The 17,867-nt window shown below is 34.2% G+C and overlaps 1 protein-coding gene across 5 annotated transcripts; it reads right to left on the bottom strand.

Annotated features, from left to right (window-relative positions):
- Window positions 1-227: 227 nt before the first annotated feature.
- On the bottom strand, window positions 228-10,883 carry LOC112001586 (protein ROOT PRIMORDIUM DEFECTIVE 1). Of its 5 annotated transcripts, XR_010631731.1 has the most exons (4): window positions 10,547-10,883; window positions 8,733-10,389; window positions 3,202-3,287; window positions 2,756-2,931 (listed from the first exon to the last, which is right to left on the bottom strand). XR_010631731.1 is itself a non-coding variant. In XM_024033759.2 (2 exons), the coding sequence occupies exons 1-2, from the start codon at window positions 10,648-10,650 to the stop codon at window positions 8,973-8,975; spliced, it is 1,521 nt and encodes a 506-aa protein (XP_023889527.1). In that variant the 5' UTR covers window positions 10,651-10,883; the 3' UTR covers window positions 8,324-8,972. The 5 variants fall into 5 exon arrangements, 1 of the variants encoding a protein (XP_023889527.1); XR_010631732.1 differs by lacking the exons at window positions 2,756-2,931; window positions 3,202-3,287 and adding an exon at window positions 228-744; XR_010631733.1 differs by lacking the exons at window positions 2,756-2,931; window positions 3,202-3,287 and adding an exon at window positions 228-735.
- Window positions 10,884-17,867: the final 6,984 nt, after the last annotated feature.

Raw genomic sequence — 17,867 nt, 5'->3', positions numbered from 1 at the left:
TCTTGGGAGATATCTCTCTCTCGCTCTTCTACTAGATATCAACTATCATCCTTCAGTGCGCCTTTACAACATTTTCATAAACAAATCTTTTCTCCTGTCTCTAAGTACAGCATACTTCTTTAAATTATCCAATATAAATAATTAGATTGCTGCAATCAGCTAGCCAGCAATATCACTTTTGTTTTCTCTCTCTTTTCTTTTAATTCGGATGGCCCAAGAACTGGATCTTAAACTCAAGAAGCCATTTAATGCCATTTAACAGAAAAGATCACGTCTCCAGAATGAAGAAGAAGACAAAGTGAAATGAAATACACAAGCCAGCTATCATGAACATAATTACACTCAATACTGTATTATAAGAAAAGGGTCCGTAGGCATAGCAATATAGCATGCTGTATGACTATCTGTTTGATTTTCCTTTGACCCGTCGACAAATTGACAATGCAGGGACTGCTCAGTTGACCAAAAGTTGAACGAATGCTTAGGTGCAGTATTATTGACCCACAGACTGCTCGTTTAACCAAGACGGAGAAGCAGTTTTTGCAGCCTAAAGTTTGTGTTCAGACAAGCTGCGCACCTCTGTAAAGCTCTGTATTATAGTATGTTTTTATAGCAGCAATATATTCCTTGGCTGCCCTAGTGTCCACAATTTTGGTCTTTCTTCTTTATATCTTCCCCATTCTCTGGGCCTCAGACTGAGGAGGTAAAAATTGTTTCTTGTCTTATATCTTCTTCCTATCATAACTTTGTTCCAATCAGAACAGAAATGAATAAGTATGTGCAACATCACATCATTAATCTACCCAAATTAGCTCAAATAATCTTCTTGGTGTCCAAATGCATAAAATGATTCTCATTCAAATTTGTGCCTCACATATATAGTCAAATAGAGGAAAAAAAGGAAATAGCAAATCAAACTATTTCAATATATACCTGAGATATTTGGAACTCTTAAATCAACTCTGGCAAACCATGAAAACGATTTTTGTTTTTGCAGTTAGATGTATTAGTATTCCATCTAATGCTTCATCCATTTAAAGTGCGAGTCATATATCCTTTTCTAAGTAAAGAGAGGTCAATTTGTTTCTAGATGAGATCTCCTCCATAGTAATTGTCATGCCAAGGCATAAAATATCGAGCTTATCAAGTTTTCTTTCTTTTTATTTTTTATTTTAATTTTAAGTTACAAATGCAAGTAGTGAGCTTTGAACTTGCGACACCCTCCACCCACACTTGTGAGAGGAGGAAATGTCATTTGAAATATGGCACCTTGGCAAGCTTACCAAGTTTTCTTTATAAACTTTTGAAGAAAAAAAAATAATAGTAAATTGGTTCTTTTGTTGGGACTTTCAACATAAACCACTTTCATTATGTTGAATATTGACTCAAATTCCTAATTATTTTTTGTTTGGGTTTCCTTGACGTAGAAGGAAAGGGTTTTTCCTTGGTGTTGAAAAAATCATTTACTTGGTGTGGAAGACATTGAGTCTCCTTAACATGAGAGGAAAAAGGTTTTCTTGTTGAAGAAGAAATTGGGTATTCCTTATCCATCAAGGAATAGGATTAAAACCTTATAAATAGGCATTATTGCAAAAGATTTGGTGGCTTTTGCCCAAGTTTCCCCCCACATGGGAGAGGAGAAGACTCCTAGAAGAACATGAGTGGGCTACTTAGAAGAGTAGTTTGGTAGATTTTTGGGTTGAAAAATTAACCATGATTGTGGGTCGAGAGTTTGTTTGTTTGTTTTGTGAGTATGAGAGAGTTATTGGGTGTATTGGATTTGGCACCTTGGAATTGTGAGCGTCGTGAAGTTTGCTAAGAGTCACTCTAATTCATATCATTGATATTGGATATTTTTGGTTGGCATTGCTCATGGACATAGGCAAAGAAATTGGCTAAACCATGATAAATATTATTGTCTCTTGTGAATGTTTTACTTTCTTCTTCATGTGAATGTTCTTCCACTAATTCCAAATCATAATAATTGATGTTAAAGCTTCCGCCATCACACAACACATTACAATGACAAAAAATTTCAAAAATTAAGAAAACATGAAATGATCAGAGTGATAGCAAAAATAATAAGATGGAACCAGATAAACAAAACATGTCAAGGATTAAACATTGATTTACAACGAAATTCAAAGGGAACTGAAGCCCACTTGGAAAGAAGAAATTGGGTGGAAATTGAAAGAGACTTTGGTCGTTTTTTAAAGACTTCAGTTTTTAATTATTTATTTTTCATTGTAATAGCTAGGACTGTCAAAGAATTTAAGTGAGAATACAATTATTTCAAAATTTTCTTTTCTTCTCTTAAGTTGGATGATTCATAACTATTTATCCGAGTCCACACATCAGGTGTTTATCTCAATTCTCGACTCCATGGGTCAATTTGGGCTGTAGATATGAAAGAAGAAAAGCATTTGGGGTGCAAGGAAATCTGAAACATTGTGACAGCTGAACCTTTACTAGAACATAGAAATTCTATTTCACAAACAATAAAATGACTGTCCAAGCAAGTGTTTCAGAAATTTGGACAACCAATAAGAAAAACAACCAAAATAGGATAATGAGCGGACAAATTATATACAAAAATTGTAAAACTCTAGCTAGTGGGCTTACAGCTTCACACACAAAGAAAGAACCAAAAAAATAAAAAATGAAATAGCCATGAAGAAGCATATATTGAATTTCTAGCAAGTAGATGGAAACATGCAGAAACTTCAGGGCCTTATTGTTAACCAAACAAGAAACAAGACAGGATATAATTTTATTATTATGAGCAAATCAATTGTCACAAACACTATTCCCCCAAATGGTTGAGAATATGAAGCATAAACCAATACCGGGATTCAATGGTAAGTCGGAGATAGAGTTTATTCACCATAAGATATGCAAAGAATAGATTCTCCAACAAGTGAATCGACAAGCCTAGATAGACCAAGAACAAATAACTCATTTTAGTACTTTAAACATATAAAATATAAAAATAATATAAGATAGTAGATTTTTAGGTGAAAATGGCAATAAAATAATAGTTTTTTTTAGTGAAAATAATAATTTATGTTGAATCAAAATACACAATTATGAAAACACACACACTCGGGATCTTTCTTGTTTTGGTATGCACAGTTTGGTCTCAGTTATTCACAAAACAGACTTTACATTTCAAACATAAAGAGAGAGAGAGAGAGAGATTACTGCACACTGATGGCTGATCTAGAGGCAGCCAGCACTGGTAGTCAGGGGCAGCTCTACAACCAGTACAGGCCGTTGAACCCCTTGACCTGGCCAAAAAACAAAAATTACATATAATCTTGTTTAATCCCATCTAAAATAATCTTAAATATGATCATCTTTCGTGCTATTTTAATAATATTATTTTCACAATAATTTTATAATAAATATTAAATAACAAGTTTTAATTGATTTTTATCTAAACCCTGAATTAAGAGCACTTTTTACATATTCTTAACAATTTAACACCTTTTTTTCCTTCTTCTCGAGGTAGGAGCCATTCCCTCTTACCCAACCCTGAGTATTTTTTTTCCCCTGAGCAGCGCCGCCGAGTGGACCTCACCCCCTTATTCTAATATTTTCTTCTCTGCTGTTTGCTACCTACAACCCTCTGCTACCTACGACCCTCACCTCCTTTTTTTATTATTTTCTTCTTTGTTTTTGTGCTACCTACGACCCACTGCTACACTGACCATACAAAACATCCGTAAACACACCGATTTCATTTCTTTGGTGCTCAAAAAAGATATTTAGTTGCCCTTGAAATTCATTTTTTTCCTTCTACTTTTATAGTTGAGGTTATCAAGTTGTAGGTACACAAAGGTTGTTCAAAATTCAAATTCTTCCACCCCATGTATTAAATGCAAATTAACTTTTTTATGGGAAATGATGTGAAGTTTATGGGAGAAATTTATTTTCAATAAGTGCGTGGGAGAAATTAATCTTCCCATTGACCAAAAAATAAAATACCTTTATTCTACAATCAATATTAGAAAAGTTATAGGAAAAAAAAAGTTCATGATTATGGAATGAGAGACAGAACTACAAACACAATAAAAGAGAAGTGTTTAGGCATTTAAAACTTTATTGGAATAAAAAATGAAAAGCTGTAAGAGTAAGAGATGTCATCTAAGGTTTTTTATTTTTACCCCTTTCACATTGGCTACTAAAATGTTTATGGAGAGAAAGTTAGGGTATGTTTGGTAACTGTTTTTTTCCCTTATTTTCTGTTTCTAAAAATAATTTTCTATTTTTGGAACTAAAAAACTTATTTGACAACCCAAAATTGACCCCCAAAAAAAAATGTTCTTAAAACTCAATTTGTGAAGAAAGCTAAAAGCATACAAAAGACTGTTTTCAGTTTCTAATTTTCAAAAATTAATGAAAACACACATTTAATTTAATGAATCTATCTCATTTAATAAATTAGCATTAAAGTTCAAATCCTAGTAACAACTAATTTTTTTATTTTTTTTTCTTCAAAAAACTATCTTTTAAATTTCAACTAACCAAACATGTTTTTTATTTCAAAAATATAAGAAAATTTTTTTTATTCCTATTTCCGAAAATAAGTTTTTGAAAATAAAAAACAAAAATTATTACCAAACATAGCCTTATTGTCTTCAATAAAAGGTAGGCCAAATGACAATGATAATAGGAATAGAAGACAAAAAGATGCCAAAAAAGATATTAAACTAGGGAAATTATGAGTATAAATTTATTGTCTTAAAACCATTATGGAAGAAATTTATTGCCCTAATAATAAGCTTTAATAAGAAGTAATAACTATTGTTGTCTTCATTATGAGGTTGCTCGAATGAGAATGGAAGTTTATGAAGAGAAATTTATTGTCCTGAAACATTTAATGAGAAATTAATTGCTCTCATATGGGCTCTATTAGAAAATTATAGGCAATAACTCAAATGAAAATAAGAAATAGAGTTCTAAGTTCTAACACATGTAGTTATCTTATGATTTGTCAAAAGGATACATGTCATGGTTGTATGCATCCATATATGCATTTACTCTATAGGAAATAGGTAATACAAGTAGAGGTGAAAAAATTTAACACGACAGCAACACGAAGTTAACAGGCTATGAATTGAGACATAACATGCTTGTGTCATATTTGGATTAACACAACTAATCTTGTCATTCCTGCCTCTATATACTGCATGCTTCTTTTAATTATCCAATAAAGAAAAATTAGATTGCTGCAATCAGCTAGTCAGCAACATCACTTTTGTTCTCTCTCTTTTCCTTTAATTCAGATGGCCCAAGAACAGGATATTCAACTCAAGAAGCCATTTAATGCCATTTATCAGAAAAGATCACGGCTTCAGAATGAAGAAGAAGAAAACAAAGTGAAAAGACATATACAATCCAGGACGGACACAGGATTTTACATTTGAGGGAGGTGGAGTATAAGAAGAAAAAAAAAACTCCAAATAAGCATCCATATAGTATTAACAAATTATAAATACACAAAATCATTGTTTCTTAATACATTAAAAAAAAATTAATACTAGGCTTTTTTTTTTTTTTTTGGAAGTTAAAGCATTTACAATAATAGTGCTAAACTTTTTAGCTTTTAGCACCTTAAAAAACTACTTTATATATTTATACTACTTCACTTTACAATACACCCAACATCAAATATTTTATATTTTTACCACATCATTTAAAATAATATAAACAACTCATTACAATAATAAGGATGAGAGAAAATTTGAGTTTTTAATTGAAGAAAGAGAAATAATTTTAATAAAATATTGTATTTTATTTTTAACAACTTACTACAGTAAACTGGTATAAAAGTTGCAAAAATTTTAGTTTTAGCTTCTCCAATAACACATGGTTTTTTGGTGGTCAAATAGTTATACACAATTTGACAATCAAAATCAAATTTTTTATGACCTAATTTTTGCTAACTTATTTAGAATGATCATTCCGCACATACTGGCACTAAATCAATGATTCAATATATTCCTTGGCTGCCCTAGCGTCCTAAATTTTGGTCTTTCTTCTTTATATCTTCCCCATTCTCTGGGCCTCAGACTGAGGAGGTAAAAATTGTTTCGTCTTATATCTTCTTCCTATCATAATTCAGTTCCAATCAGAACAGAAATGAATAAGTATGTGCAACATCACATCATTAATCCATCCAAACTAGCTCAAATAATTTGCATGGTGTCCAAAATGCATAAAATGATTCTCATTCAAATTTGTGCCTCACTTTCATAGTCAAATAGAGGAAAGAAAGGAAACAGCAAATCAAACTATTTCAGTATATTCTTGAGATATTTGGAACTCTTAAATCAACTCTGGCAAATCATGTAAACGATTTTTTTTTTTTTTTGGCAGATAGATGTATTAGCATTCCATCTAATATTTCATCCATTAAATGTGCGAGTCATATAGCCTTTTCTAAGTAAAGAGAGGTCAATTTATTTCTAGATGAGATCTCCCCCATAGTAATTGTCATGCCAAGGCATAAAATATCGAGCTTATCAAGTTTTCTTTCTTTTTATTTATTATTTTAATTTTAAGTTACTCATGCAACTAGTGAGCTTTGAACTTGCGACACCCTCCACCCACAATTGTGAGAGGAGGAAATGCCATTTGAACTATGGCTCCTTGGCAAGCTTACCAAGTTTTCTTTAGAAACTTTCGAAGAAAAAAATAGTAGCAAATTGGTTCTTTAGTTGGGACTTTGGACATAAACCACTTTCATTATGTTGATATTACCTCAAATTCCTAATTAATTTTGATTTGAGTTTTCTTGATGTAGAAGGAAAGCTTTTTTCCTTGGTGTAGAAGACAAAGAATTTACTTTATGGGGAAAATATTGAGTCTCCTTGACATAAAAGGAAAAAAGTTTTTTTGTTGAAGAAGCAATTGGGTATTCCTTATCCATCAAGGAATAGGATTAGAGCCTTATAAATAGGCATTATTGCAAAGGGTTTGGTGGCTTTTGCCCAAGTTTCCTCCCACATGGGGAGAGAAGAAGACTCCTAGAAAAACATGAGTGGGCTTCTTCAAAGAGTAGTTTGGCAGATTTTTGGGCTTGAAAAATTACCAATGGTTGTGAGTCGAGAGTTTGTTTTGCGACTATGAGAGAGTTATTAGGTGCATTGGGTGTATTGGGACTTTGGAATAGTGAGTTTGTGTTTGTGAGAGGTTTGGTATGTTGGTGAGATTTGTCAGTGTTGTTTGCGTGAGTTGCGAGTGTCATGAGATTTGCTAAGAGTTATTGTAATCCATATCATTGATATTGGATATTTTTTGTTGGCATTGCCTGTGGATGTAGGCAAGGAGTTGGCCAAACTATGATAAATATTGTTGTCTCTTGTGGATGTTTTACTTTCTTATTCATGTGAATGTTCTTCCGCTAACCCAAATCATAATAATTGATGTTAGAGCTTCCGCTATTGCACAACACATTACAATGACCAAAAATTTCAAAAATAAAGAAAACATGAAATGATAAAAGTGATAGCAAATATAATAAGATGGAAACAGATAAACAAAACATGTGAGGGATTGAAAATTGATTTACAATGAAATTCAAGACTTTGGTCTTTTTTTGAAGACTTCCGTTTTTAATCATACATTTTTCATTTGAATAGCAGGGACTGTCAAAGAATTTAGATAAGGATACAATTAATTCATAATTTTCTTTTCTTCTCTCAAGGTTGGATGATTCATAACTATTTATCTGAGTCTACACATCAGGTGTTTATCACAATTCTCGACCCCAAGGGTCAATTTGGGCTCTAGGTATGAAAGAAGACAAGCATTCGGGGAGCAAGGAAATCTGAAAAATTGTAACAGCTGAACCTTTACCAGAACATAGAATTTCTATTTCACAAACACTAAAATGACTGTCCAAGCAAGTGTTTCAGAAATTTGGACAACCAATAAGAAACACAACCAAAATATGATAATGAGCAGACAAATATAAACAAAAATTGTATAACTCTAAGCTAGTGGGCTCACAGCCTCACATACAAACAAAGAACCAAAAAATGAAATAGCCATGAAGAAGCATATATTGAATTTCCAGCAAGTAGATGGAAACTAGCAGAAACTTCAGGGCCTTATTGCTAACCAAACAAGAAACAAGACATTATATAATTTTATTATTATGAGCAAATCAATTGTCACAAACACTATTCCCCCAAATGGTTGAGAATATAAAGCATAAACCAATACCGGGATTAGATGATAAGTCAGAGATAGAGTTTATTCACCGTAAGATATGCAAAGAATAGATTTCTCCAACAAGTGAATCAACAAGCCTAGATAGACCAAGAATTTAACCTGCTTTGAATAACAGATTTTCGGTTCTGCACATTGTTCTGAAGTAGGGCAGTTATTACAAATAACATGACAGAAATATACCCAAAAAAGTATGTCAAGGGATATATCTGAAGCTTCTTTAGAGAAAAAAAAAAAGTTTCAACAGACATAGCAATATTTAGCATACAGGAGGAACCATGACTACTTTCAAGTAAATGATAAATGCTTTTGCTATAATACAAGGGAAAATCTACGCAGATATCATGAGATAACCAATGCTTATTATGAACAAATGTTCTTCCAGTGCTAAACATATGTTTACTGAACCAATCAATAAATCCTAGACCCAGGCCATATTCACACATACAAGCATACAATCAAGACAGAGAATTTTTAATGAATATGAAACTTACCATACTCATTGTCCAAGGTGAGTTACTTGACTCTTGAGTGGGTCATTGTCTGACGGAACCTTCTTGACGTCCATGGCCACAATCTGACCTATTCAAGATTATGGGTCATTGTTGGACCTATTCACATATACACACTTGCTGGAGAATAAATGTTGACCATCATATGGCTTATTTGATTCAACCCTCAATGCAATTTTCACTTTCACCACTTCCTTTCTCATTGAATTCAGTAAACTCTTATTACTTGCTGATTTCACTCACACTGTTATCGGGATTTTCATTGTCAAAATTCTCCAAAATTGGGATTACCCAGTCACCATTTCTCCTACCTCCATCTGCTGTACACCCCACAGAACTACTCAGCTCCTTGATTTCCTTTTCAGCTGCCAGTTCTCGAGTACTTCGACAGCCTTGCAAGACAAGGTCCAACAATTTCCTTCTAACAACATATATTGGATTTGGCTTGATCAAATGCCCCTTACTATACGCCTCTCTAAGAAAAACCGTTTGTGCATTCCCTTTAGTAGAAATGTAAAAAATTCCAGGGTTCTCCAAAAGTAGTTCACGCACATTAACTTCAATAGCAAAATCCCTCTTGAAATGAGCTAACCGTTCAACCTCAACCTTGTTCTCCACCATCAAGCTCAAGAACTCATGAAGAATCCCAACCGCCCGCTTCTCAAACTGCTCAATCCCACCACAAGTTCGAACCTTTACAACCTCTTTCCTCTCATAAGGCTTCAAATAAGGCAGCCTTTGCCAAGTCTTCAACTTATCTCTAAACCCTGCTTCTTTCTTAAACCCTGTAGGGAAATTGATAGGAAATGCATATTTGGTCTCGAACTCACTCAACCACTTCTCTCTATACTCTTTTTCCCTCCAAAATTCAACCTTTGCAACCCCCACACTCTCATCTTTATCAACCAATTCAACTATCTCCAACCCAACCAACCTAAAATCAGCATTATACTTAGCCAGAACTGAGTCACGAAAATCCTCAGGCACACCCAATTCCCTTCTAATCAATCTCAAAGCATGAACACCAAGAGTCCCATTTACAGACATCATTAGCAACTTCTTTACACGCTGTACAGCTTCTAATTCACATTCTTTCACAACTCTCTCTTCCTCTTCTATCAAAGCCTTCATCTTTTGCCTAACTCTACAACAAAGATTCCTCCTAATTGGGTGTTTAAAAACCTCAAAAACATGTGGGTATTTGTTGATAAATGTGCCTATGTTGACATTTAGTCCAACGATGTTTTTCCACCTGGACATGAGTTGTAATGAAACGAAGGGACCACGTTTTTTGTTTGACATAAGTTGCTGGAGATTGAGGATGGTTTTGAGTTTTTTGAGGTGGGTTATTAGTTTGTCTAGATTTGGGTCTCTGACTCTGTCCTCTAAGCGAGTTCGAGCTGAGATTACTGGCTTTTTGAACCTCTTTTGAGTAAAGGAGTTGAAAGGGCCAAATGGGCATTTTTGTGGGTCTGTGAAAGGGAAAGAAGAAGGCGTAGAGTGAAGGATAATGGGTCTGACTCTATATAATGCCCTCATGATATTTGATTCATAGAGAGAACCTGTTTTTTGTGTTGAAATGAAGATACGAGCGAGGCTTCTTGATACTTGAGTTGTTCTGCTGAATCCGAATCCAAACCTGGTGCCGTTTGGGCAAAACAACAGTTGCGGAGTAAGAGCCTCTGCACAATTTTAGGCTAAACTAACCCAAAAAAACAAAATCAACAAATTTTCAAACAAAGTCAGTAAATCACGATGAACAGAGCATCGCATGAGAAAGAACTGCAAAAATCAACCCAAACTGAAGGACGCAGATTTGTTCAAGGAGGAGCTTGGTTGGCCATGGAAGTTTGAAAAGAAATTTCCTACTACCACCAAAATCAGCCCACAACAGTGGCATAGCAATCCCGGCGACAAAAGGAGCGAGTTCACATCCGCGTCAGCGGTGCGGCATGGTGGACGGCGCGGCGTGGGTTGGTGGAAAACTTGTTGAGATCGGCGGGGGTGGCTGTGAGAGAAAGAAAGAGAGAGAAGAGACACAGAAGGAGAGCAGGAGAGAAAGAGAGAGATGGACGTGTTACTGTTAAGGGAACGGAGAGGTGAATTTTTTCTTTTTTTTCCCCCTCAAAATAACACTCATTTTTTAACAATTTTGTTAGCATTTAAAATCTCAAAAACTACCTTTATGAATTTTATCCCACGAGTCCAAATCTTCAGTCCTATCCTTCTTACTCTATATATTCCACAAATAAAAATATATCATACATTCATCTAATTTATTAAATGTTAAATTTATATCTTCAATTATTTTAATTACCTAAGTATGATGGGTTATTTATTTATTTATTTATTTTAGTAATTTGAAATAATAGAAGGTATAAATTTAGCATTTAATGAATTAGATGGACATATAGCATATTTTTATTTGTGGAGTATATAGTGAAGTAGGAAGTGTGGAACAGAAAATTTCGACTCCACTCTATAATATACTCAACATCAAAAAATTTATATTTTTACCACTTTATTAAAATTTTTTTATTATTCTCATTTTCATCTCTTTCACTAACAACAAACTCACTGCCACTACCACCCACAGCCACAACCTCAACCCCCAACCGCCAAAATCAACACACAAAAAAAAGTTCATCCCTTCTTCAACTTTGTAGCATGCACCCACACACACGAAAACAAACCATTAGATTATAATTCCTTAGTCCTCCCATGGAAGACTCGATTTGATGACATCGTCAACCACCAATCTAGTTCTGCCTCTTTGTACCCACGGACACAGACACCACTTCCCCCCATCATCATCTTCTTCCACGGCGGCAACTTGACTTTCCTCTCCCCTTCCTCCTTCACACTGTAAAACCAAAACACAATCCCAAAACCAAATCCAGACCCAAAATAAATCAAACTCACCCTGATCTGAACCCACCACAAAATCGCAACAAAAACCCATCCCAACCTCTCCGATAACCACCACCCCAACGGCCTAGCCTCTCCAACCCTAGCCAAGAATACCGACCATGCCAACTCAAGAATGACGTCTCAAGAACGCCGACTCAACTCGGCCACACCCAAGACCAACAAACTCGAGATGCAGAGAGAAAGGGAAACAGAGAGGCAGAGAGAGTGAAAGAGAGAAGGGACAAAGAGCATGAGAGAGAGAGTGAAAAGGAAAGAAAGAAAATAATAAAAAAATAGCAGCAGCTTGCTACAGTGTGAGGTGTTAATAATAAAACCTCATTGTAGCAAGTTGCTAAACTTTTTAAGATTTGACACCCTTGATAAAGATGGGTTTTTATGATTTGAGATGTTAAAAATGCTAAAAAATAGCATTTAGCATTTTAAACACATTTGATGAGAATGCTCTTAGTATCGTTTCCAAACTATGTAAGAAACCAACATCTCAACATTGAGTTCACTATAGCAAGTCGAGTATTAAAGACTCAATTTCTATGAAAATCCATGTAGAACTTGAGTGTTTCCACAAAAGAAAACCAAAAAATAAAAAAATGTGAGTCTCTTCTTCTTCTTCTTCATCTAGTCTCTTCCTCTTCTCCCTTTAAAAAAAAAAAAAAGGGAAATTACACTTTACTCACCAGTGGTTTGATCCGTTTTAAAAGTATCCACCCATGGTTTAAAAGTTATCACTTAACTCACATGAGGTGACCTCCATTAGACACCTATTACTCACCTCTACCCTTTCCGTTAAAAAATTCCCTTTATTATATAAGCCACAATAGAAACAGAATTAGATGTAACATATTGAAGAACGACTTCTCTCTCACCATCTTAGAAATCAAATCTTCAAACCAAAATCTCATATCATGACCTAAATCTTGGTCAATCAACACAATAATTGGTTTCCTCTTGATATATATACTACCAACAAAAAGGAACCCTAATAGCAAGGGGAAAAAAAAAAGGAACCCATGTTTTTTTTTTTATGGGAAGGAACCTAGAAGATTCTCCATCTTCTTTTGAAGCCATAGATGGAACAGATATGCCAAATCCTAAAAAACTCACAATAGGAAAAACTAAACCAACTTAGAAATCCATTACACTCGCAAATCCATTAAACCCAAAAAATTTGAACCCACCAACCATAAGGAAATTTAAACCAACCCAAAAAATTCGAACCCACAAATCCATTAACCCTAGAAAATTTGAATCCACCACTCTCCGCTGTTTCGATCTCAGCCGATCTAAACAATCAGGTTGCTCTGCTACTCAGCTGATCTCACGATTTCATTTTTCTTATTTTTTGTTTTTGCTTCATGGTCTGGGGTTTTGGGTGATGGCTAACAGCAGTGGTGGTGTTGGAGGTGGTAGTTTGGTGAGGCTATGATTTGATGGTTCAGTGAGTTGGTTGTGGTGTTGGATTTGTTATATTGCTTTTTTTTTTTTTTTTTTTTGCAGGGTTTTTCTTGTTTCTTTGTTTTTACTTCCCAATCTAGGGTTTTGGGCAGTGGCTAACAACAGTGGTGGTGTTGGAGGTGGTACTTTGGTGAGGTTATGATTTGATGGTTTAGTGAGTTGGCTGTGGTGTTGGATTTGCTAGATTGCTTCTTCTTTTTTTCTTTTTTTTTTTACTTGCAAATCTAGGTTTTTTTTAGAGAACCCAACATAAGAGAGAGGGTTAGAGTTTTAGAGAGAGGGTTTTTTTGCTTTGTCTACCCTCTTTCATAAAACTTTGTACTAATTATGTATATGAAAGATGATGAAACAAATTTTATCTTGACTTGCTTTTTGATATTTTTCTTTTATGTTTTATGTGAAGAAGAAGAAGAAGGATAGAAAAGAGGAGAGAAACATAAAATATAATGAAAAAGACACATTTACCCCTATTTTTAAAGGTGAAAAGGGAGAGGTGGGTTACAAATGTCTAACAGGGGGCACCTCAGGTGGGTTAAGTGATATTTTTTAAACAACAGGTGGCTTAGTTAAAATTGGTCAAACCACAAGTGGGTTAACTACAATTACCCAAAAAAAAAATCCATGATTTTCTACAAACAACCAAAGAAACAATAAAAACACAAACAAAAATAAGAGATCAAAGCAGAAATCAGACTAAGCAAGAGATCCACGAACTCGGGTGGTTAACCCAGCAGCGACCCACGAACCTAGGTAGCGAACCCAAGCAACAAACCCACGAACCCAAGCAAAAAAACCCACGAATTGAGTGGCAAAACCCACGAAGCCAAAGATTAGAGAAGAAAATGAAGGAACATTAACAAACCCAAAGACCTAGAGAAGAAAATAAAGCCGTCGCAACCTGGGTTCAATCGCCTTCGCCATTGTGGTTTGATCTTCATTGTTTGGAAACGATCTTCATTGTTTAGGTTTGATCTTTGCAGTTTGGGTTTGATCTTTGTTGTTTGGGTTTAATCTTCGTGGTTTGATCTTGCTGGAGCCTTTGTTGTTTTTTCTTCATTGTGATCTTCGTGGTTAGTGGGTTGTTTGGGTTTGATCTTCTTGGAGCCTTTGTTGTTTCTATTGTTTCTTCATCGTTGTGTTTCTGTTGCTACTTCATTGTGTTTCTGTTGTTATTCGTTGTGATCTTTTTTGATGTCTTTAGGGAACTCGAGCCTTTAAGACTCGAGTTCAACTTTGCCAACACATAGAAATCGAGTTCTAGGAACTTGATTTGCTACGGTGAACTCGAGTCTAAGAGACTCGAGATGCTAGTTTCCTAAATAGTTTTGAAATGTTGCTAAATAATGAAATTGTTATCAAAATGGTGTTATTTTGCGGAAAAAAAAAATTCAAGAAAAGTTAAATGAAATAATAAAATTTTAGCATTTGTTGTTCGTATCATTCTATATAGTATTAGTATTGATGGTGCCAGAAAGTCAAATTGCTATTTTTAGCACTACAAACACCAAAAAACATGCAACATCAATAGTGGTATAGCTAAAATTTTTAGCAACATAGCTACTATCACTACCAATTTACTGTAGCTACAAGCTAAAATTAAAAACCATTACTTTATTACTTCTCTCTCATTCATTCTCACTTCTCCACCTCTCTCTCAGCTTCTCCACTCTTAATTGGCCTCCGCTGACAATGCCTCCATGGTGGTGGCTGAAGCTCTCACCACTACCTCCATGGTACTCATGCACTCACCACACGATTCCTTCCTCAGAATTAATTCCAATCCTTGTAGGGTATTTTGGTAGTAATGTGGTGGTTTGGGTCGTTTTATTACTATTGATGGTGGTGGATTGTTAGGGTTTCCAATTATGAGTTTGGGTTGGGATCAGGTTGTGTTTGTGTTGTGGTTAGGATCAAGATTGAGGATGACCACAACATTTGTGTTTGTGGTCAAGATCAGGCTGTGTTTGTGTTTGTGTTTGTGATTGAGATCTATGTACGTTTGGGTCGAAGCTCTAACCACTGTTGTGGGTTTAGGTCATCTGTTGTGATTCCTGATCTAGTTGTGGTGATGGTTGATGTGCATGAAATATATACAATAAAATACTCACATATCTACATATTTAGCCTTACTTCTATGTTATTTTGTGACTGATTATATAATATCTTTGTGTTGTAGATAACAAGGGCTTTACATGCAAAGTGGGGCTAGGCCAATTGAATCAAGCCAATTTACATCCAGCCAGACATGAATATTAAATTTAAGTCCAATTGAAGTAAGGAATCAAAAGAAATTTGCACCAAATCCAAGTCCAATTCGGATTAGGATTCTAGCCTGCACATCAGTTAGTATTTTTGGCATAACTTTCGGCTCAGATGTTCAATCGAGATGATTCAAGTTGGGCTAGAAAGTTAACTTAAAGGGCTACAACTTTGTAGTTTACCAGAAGCCCTAATTCTGACGTTAAGTGGGCCTAAATAGTCGGTTAAGTAAAGCCTAAAAGTCTGGGATTTTCTCCAAACGGGAATTCAACTTGTAATAGGATTCATTGACCTATTTAAAGGCTTTTTAGGGTAAAATTCAGGGAGGAGGCTAGTGGTAGGGCTGTGATGCAAAACAGAAAATTGGAGCAAGAGGCAATGCCGCATGTGGCTTCTCTGCAGCTTTTCTCCATGATAGCATTGTGACTATTTCTTTCTCTATTTTATTTGTCTAGTTTAATGTTTAGTATTTTATTCTTTTGTTTTATTTCAATTACCATGAGTAGCTAAATTTATAATTAGGGTTGAGGATGAAACCTTGTTAAAGATTATTAGTAATATTTATGTGATTTAATTTTTCCCACAATAGTTGTTCTTTAATGATTTAAATTGTTCTTGCTCCATATCAATTGACTAAGATGAGATTCTAGATATGAGTTCAATCATGTTTTTCTCATGATTTAGGATTTGTCTTAATTAATTGAATGCTTGGTTTATTAATTCTTGATTATAAAATTGGATATCGTTTGTGATTTGTCTGTCAATGGATACAAGTTATGATTTGATTTTTAGAATTGGATATATCTTGTGATTTGTTTGGTTACGGATACAATTGATGATTTGGTTTTATACTTAAGAAGCGAAGAAGAACAAGATTTTGATTTTTAAAATAAGGATTTTAATGAGGATATTTTCCATGATAGCAAGATTGATTTCTAGATTATCATGTAGTGAGTTGGGAAAAATCAATGACCATAAATATATGCTGATATGACTTACAAGGTGGATTCCAAAACCTTAATTCCTTTCCCTTAATTATTTACATCTTTTTATTGCTTTATATCTTTTGCTTAGTTTAACTATTTGCTTAATTTTATTATTTGCTTAGTTTATTTAATTTCAAAACAACCAATTTTTATTAAACTAGATTAGGATTAATTTGGTTAAGGTTTAATTAATTTTCCTACGTTCATTCAAGTCCCTGTGGGTTCGACCTCGTTCTTGTCAAACTATACTTCAGTACGGTTCGTACACTTGCGAGTATTTTATGACTTACAAGGTGGATTCCAAAACCTTAATTCCTTTCCCTTAATTATTTACATCTTTTTATTGCTTTATATCTTTTGCTTAGTTTAACTATTTGCTTAATTTTATTATTTGCTTAGTTTATTTAATTTCAAAACAACCAATTTTTATTAAACTAGATTAGGATTAATTTGGTTAAGGTTTAATTAATTTTCCTACGTTCATTCAAGTCCCTGTGGGTTCGACCTCGTTCTTGTCAAACTATACTTCAGTACGGTTCGTACACTTGCGAGTATTTTAAAATTTCACACCAATGGTGGTGTCATGAATGGATGTGGGTTGAAGGGAGGGAGAAGATAGAGAGATAAAGATGAAGAGAGAGAAAATAATAATAAATAAATGAATAGTGTTTAACTTTGACGTGAAAATAAGAGAATTGATTTGGAGTGAGTTGTGAAATGGTAAGTTAAAATAAATAAAGTGGCATTTTGTGATGTCAAATTGCTAAATTTTTTGCACCACCAATGCTGATGCTATTAAGGACGGTACCATAGCAAATGCCAAATTTGCATTTGGAACATTTGGTACTGGTGGGTTTTTAGTGTTTGGTGTGTTAAAAAGCACACTTGATGTTGATGCTCTTAGTGTTTGGTGTGCCAAATGCTCTTAGTGTTTAGCATAGAACTTGACATTGTTAATGTCAAGTTCCATCTGTAACTCAATTTTGTTAAAATTGAGTATAAAAAACAGAGACATTTTGCTAAATAGTTTCAAAATAATGGCATTTTGTTGCATAATTTGTAAATTATGAGCAAATACCCATTTTCCCCCTAATTATAAGCATAGAAAGTTTTGGACCAAAAACTTAAAGTTTTATGTAGTATTATTTATTATTTATTTTTTAGTGTTTCATTTACTTATTCTCTTATTTGTGTTTAAAAACGCGCGCGCACACACATACATACATACATATATATATATATATATATATATATATATATATTCTAATCTTTTTTTATTTAATACTATTTTTTGTATGTGAAAAAATGCAAGTTATTTCAGATTGGCCTAACTCGTCAAAAAATCAAATAAAGGTCATAGGTTTTACAACCTATTTTAATCCAATAAATTTATTATTGAAACTTAATTTGAGTTGAACCAAATTTGGGTTACACCCAATCCTGACCAACCCTACCAAATGATAAGGTTAAACCTCCCTTTAAACACCCC

This window comes from Quercus suber, unplaced genomic scaffold (assembly GCF_002906115.3).
Source record: "Quercus suber isolate HL8 unplaced genomic scaffold, Cork oak 2.0 scaffold_238, whole genome shotgun sequence".
Classification (NCBI taxonomy): Eukaryota; Viridiplantae; Streptophyta; class Magnoliopsida; order Fagales; family Fagaceae; genus Quercus; species Quercus suber.
Note: the sequence above shows the minus strand (reverse complement) of the source record. Positions and strands in the feature narration are given on the sequence as shown.